Genomic DNA, 5,138 nt, shown 5'->3' on the forward strand with positions numbered 1-5,138 from the left:
AATCAATGCTTTTTTTTAAATAATCATACTGTATATACCGTGTTTTTTTTATTATTGTGGTCTCTATCATTTTGTTTCCTTTTTCCTGTCCTGCTTTGGACCCAGAGTAACAATTATTTCGTTCTCCTATACACCTGTGTACTGGAATGATTTTAAACAATCTTGAATCATAAACCCTGGGAAAAATACCACAACCAACCACATTATCTAAACTCCCTTTTGATTTTATAAACTCCTACAATGTCACCTCCATTCTCCTCTGGAAAGATCCAGTTTGGCGAACCTCTTCCTATGACTCGCCCCTCTAGTCCAGGCAGCATCTTCAGCAATCTGTTCTGCACCGTCTCTAGATTGATAATATCTTTCCTATAGTAGTGTGAACACAACTATACATAATAGTCTGTGCAGCCTCACCAACTATTTATATGACTACAATATATTCTCGCACAGGTATAAAAACTCTGATCTAAACACTAAGTATAAAGCGGAGTCAATGAGGCGCGATCCCAGTAAGATTAACCGTTTACTGTTCACTCTTCCACATTAACGTATGGTGTAAACTGTTGATAAAACAATACAAAATATATACAGTATTTGTTTCCTTCTTGGCATCGCATTTACATCATAAGTACTTGTAAAAGTAAAAATACAAGAAACTATATTACATTAAAGCACAACATACAGTCAGAATCTACTTACGCCATCAACTGGCTTTAAATACATCAACACAAACTATCCGCAACTCTTTAAATAACAAAGAACATAAACTTTATCAACCGTCATTACTTATAACAGAATCAGCGTTAACATTTTTACTTCAACATATCGATTATCTTATAAACTTACGGCGTTGTTTCTATGACGTTTCTTAGTGCGTAGAATGAAACTGTTCTCGCGCTGATCCTGCACACACAAGCCCCCTCCTTCCCGTTTCTCCAAACCGGTATTTTCCCACAAGACGCGGCGAAACCGGGTGTGATGTCATCGCAGGCCGCGATACCTTACAGCTAATGAATTTACTTTCAACAACCGTAACTTTAACTAGAAAACGATTATAAACTAATTATTAAAGCGAAAATGTAATAAACTAAACGAATGCCTTAAGGGCAACACAGTAATAGATAATAAATAGAGTAGTGTCAAGGCAAAAATGACTAAATCTATTACAATATTGTACAAAGCGCAAGATTACTTAAATCAGGAATCTTTGTTCACTTATAGTCCCATGCATGATTTACTGCAAATACGAACTGAATGTTTCTACTCCAAAAGAAAGCCATACGAATTATAAATAAGACATGTTATTATGAGCCAACTAATTCACTATTTATTCAACTAAACACTTTAAAGTTCAGAGATTTCGTAGATTTTAAAATAATACAAATTATATGTAAAGTAAAAAATGGACAGTTACCACAAATTATCCAAAGGTTAATGAGAGAACGTCAACTTGGTTTAAGAGGAACCTGTATATTTCAAAAACAAAGAATAAGAACAAATGAAAAACTCATTCAGTCAGAGGGGTGAATTTAAGTTTGAAAAAAAAACTTAATGAACAAATATAAAATACATGAATTAAAATGAATCGGAGTAATGTGATGATTGAAGCCAAATATGTTATTTTGTAAGTGAGGGGGTAATAAGCTGTAGCTTCAGACTACAGCCTTTCGGTCTGTTTTGAAGAATATCTATGTTTTTGTTGTTTTTTTTATTATTTAATGTCTTATAAAATCATCGTTGAAATTGATGCTTTTTCTTATGTTTGTACTGACCGAAAAAAAATAATTCATTCATTTAACAACGTTATATTAGCCAGACTGAAGAATGGACCACATTCAGCAAGGTGAGCAAAAGGATTCTCTCCCGACAGTGGTGACACAGACTGAGCCCCGACACTCGGGCTCTTCCTGTCTGTGTAAGTCCGCGGGGTCTCACGTGGTGGAGTCTCGAACCCGCATATCCGGCGGAAGCTGCGCCGCGGGACAACAGGCGGAAATCCGTCACCTCAGGAACATTGCAAACGTCACAGAGCACGGTGCTGAAGCCAGTTCTGTTAGAACGGTTGGGAATTAAACCTGGCGCGAGGCAATTAAAGGTAAGGACGTAAGTTAAAGGCGAGGGTGGGAATCGGACAAAAATGACCCCATCCCGCGAAGGGGGATGTTCACACATCAGATGTTCACACGGTCACTGCCAGTCTGGGTTTGGTTTCCTGAAGAGATCTCAGTTCCTTCTCCCCGGTCCGACTGAATTGATTCCTCGCCAGCCTGAAACAGATGGGAGAATAAAGATGAAATGAACAGATTACACAAAAGTTTCAGTAACAGGGGACCGGGGTTAAGGTTTCAACAACACTCACAGACAAATATCGCCAGAAAACCCGCAGATCCACTGATGTATTACCACACTGAACATTAACACAAACACTCACCAGATACACTCCAGATTTGGGTGGGTCTGTATGAGGCGGCGGAGAGTGGGAACAGATCGGTCTGTGAGCGAGTTTAATTCCAGGTTCAGCACCGTCAGTGATCGGTTTGTACTAAGAGCGGAGACGAGATCCTCGGCACCAGAATCTGTGAGACCGACACTCCACAGCCTGGAGATGAGAGAGAGTGAGGGTGAAGGACACAGAGAGACAGGAGACGGTACAAATCCCCAGTCTTTATCAGGAACACAATTACTGATCACATTAATGTTCAGTGTCAGACACCCAGTGACTGTAAACACAATCTCCCACCGTCTGGTACTTACTCCAGTTTCTGTATTTTACACTCCGGGATCCTCAGAGCCTCAGACAGCAGTTTCACTCCTAAATCTCCCAGTTTATTCCGGCCAAGTCTAAACACAGACAAAATAATGAACAAAGTGATTCAAATCGTGTGTCTCAGGGAATTTATCTCACTCGGATATCTCAGGAAAAATTAAACCCTTCAGTATATCACTGCTGAGAGTTTCCATCACTGTCAATGTCCCTCACTGATCAGCTCCAGCGTACTCACCAAATGTCAATAATTTAGTCTGTCGATGTGACCCTGTAAACTCAAAATATTCGGTCCCATTCCCCGATGGTTAGAAAACTGTCCCTGACGTGAGTGGGACGGGAGAGCTAGGGTCAGAGAGTGGAAGAAAGTCAGACATTGAGGAAGATTTGTGAATGAGAAAGTGTCGAATGGAGCTGGTGTAAGATACCACACCTGAGGAAGGAGGTTAAGGAAGAGATTCCCAGGAGGAAGGGGGATGGGGAAGAGAGGTCCCACGGGGGAAATGTGTGGAGAAGAGAGTTCCCACGGGAGAAAGGGCTGGAGAAGAGAGATCACACAGGAAAAGGGGGATGGGGAAGAGGGATCCCACAGGAGGAAGGGGGATGGGGAAGAGAGAACACACAGGAGGAAGGGGGAACAGGAAAGTAGTTCCCATACGACGAAGTGGAATAGGAAAGTAAGTTCCCAATGGAGGAGGGGTGATGGTGAAGAGGGATCCCACGGGAGGCAGGGAGTTAGGTACCAGGGAACCCACAGGAGAATGGGAGATGCGAAAGAGAGATCCAACAGGAGGAAGAGAAATGGGGAAGAGAGATCTTACAGGAGGCAGGGTATAGGCAAGACAGATCCAACAGGAGGACAGGAGGAAAGGTGATGTGGATGTGTGATCCCAATGGAGGAAGGGGGTGTGGAAGAGAGTTCCCACTGGAGGGAGGCGAATGTGGAAGACAGTTCCAACAGGAAAATGGGGATGGGGAGGAGACATCCCACAGGAGGAAAGGTGATGGAGAAGAGAGATCCCACTGCAGGAAGGGGGATGGGGAAGAGAGTAACCACAGGAGGAAGGTGAATGCGGAATAGAGCCCTCAGGAGGAATGGCGATGGGAAGAGTGATCCCACAGGAGGATGGGGGATGGGGAAGAGAGACTCCACTGGAGGATGGGGGATGGGGAAGAGAGAACCCACAGGAGGATGGGGGATGGGGAAGAGAGACTCCACTGGAGGATGGGGGATGGGGAAGAGAGATCCCACAAGAGGAATCCGAGGGTAAACGATAATCTTTCATGACAAAGGAATGCAGATCTATATTGCACGGGAGCATTGGGTCTGAATAGAGACCCAGAGGAGATGGGCCCCTGTTGTCTGGGTATCTGGCAGTGAGGTAAGTCACACACGGGGAATGGCAGTGGAGAACAATCTCACAATGGTATTTCCCTCCCTCTCACCGCGACACTCCACTGACAGTCTCGTAACTTCGCCGGGAAATGGGAGCGAATTTCTAACCCACCTGCTGCAGTCAATGTCGTTCTGGGTGTCAGTAACAGTGAGAAGGAACATTCTCAATGGACGTGTCACAGGCAGCGAGAAACACGGCCATTCCTGTGACTTACTACCATTAAACCAATGACCGTTGTTCACTGAACTGATGAAGTCTCCAACATCTCTTCACAAGGAAACACAGAACCTTCGTGTCCTTGGGAAATTACTGACAGATCCCCTGGGCATTTGCTACAATTCTTTACAATCTGATATGCTACAGTTTTACCCAAAATCCTTTACATTGAAACAACATAATGGAACAGTTTCACAGTTCAGAGTGAGAGAATAATCAAGTTACCCCAGTTCCAGGCACTTGTCCAGCCCGGGTCCCAGCCGCTGGATTCCTTCACACTGAATGTCGCAGTTCTCCAGGTCAAGGTGTTTTATTGTATCACAGAGTCCAATGACATGAGACAGGACCGCGCAGTCAATCGGGGTCAGTGTCATTCCACTGAATGAAACTATCTGCACAGATCCCAGTGCGGCCTGTGCCACTCTGCGATTCTGAGACTCGAACAGGTAGTGCAATGTGTTCAGGAGGCTCCTTTTACCAGCTTCATTCTCTGTGTTTCTTCTTTGGCGTTTAACCTCCTCCTTCACCCAGTCAATCACCTGACAGGTTGTTTCATGAGGAAATTGACCCAGAAACCCTTCCAGGTCCCGAACTGTCATTGGGGAGGAGAGACCAGCAGCAAAACGGAGAAATACCTCAAATCGCCCATCTTCCGTGTTGTGGGCTTCAGTGAGGAATTTCAGGACATCCCCGGAATGTGGATTCAGGAATTGTGCGACTGCAGCTACAAACTCTTGGATGGTGAGGTGTGGGAATGTGTA

General features: G+C 44.2%; 1 protein-coding gene across 1 annotated transcript; it reads right to left on the reverse strand.

The window, feature by feature from the left end:
* Positions 1 to 2,427: 2,427 nt before the first annotated feature.
* LOC140721356 (ribonuclease inhibitor-like) lies at positions 2,428 to 4,782 on the reverse strand. The gene is made up of 3 exons (XM_073036196.1): positions 4,603 to 4,782; positions 2,755 to 2,841; positions 2,428 to 2,599 (listed from the first exon to the last, which is right to left on the reverse strand). The coding sequence occupies exons 1-3, from the start codon at positions 4,749 to 4,751 to the stop codon at positions 2,428 to 2,430; spliced, it is 408 nt and encodes a 135-aa protein (XP_072892297.1). The 5' UTR covers positions 4,752 to 4,782.
* Positions 4,783 to 5,138: the final 356 nt, after the last annotated feature.

The sequence above is a fragment of the Hemitrygon akajei genome, unplaced genomic scaffold, assembly GCF_048418815.1.
Source record: "Hemitrygon akajei unplaced genomic scaffold, sHemAka1.3 Scf000054, whole genome shotgun sequence".
NCBI classification, from domain to species: domain Eukaryota; kingdom Metazoa; phylum Chordata; class Chondrichthyes; order Myliobatiformes; family Dasyatidae; genus Hemitrygon; species Hemitrygon akajei.

Coding starts and splice junctions, on each gene's coding strand:
- LOC140721356 (XM_073036196.1), bottom strand. CDS start 4,751: ATGACACTGACCCCGATTGACTGCGCGGTCCTGTCTCATGTCATTGGA. Junction 2,842..4,602: donor GACAAGTGCCTGGAACTGGG/GTAACTTGATTA, acceptor GTCTGTGTTTAG/ACTTGGCCGGAATAAACTGG. Junction 2,600..2,754: donor TGTAAAATACAGAAACTGGA/GTAAGTACCAGA, acceptor TCTCATCTCCAG/GCTGTGGAGTGTCGGTCTCA.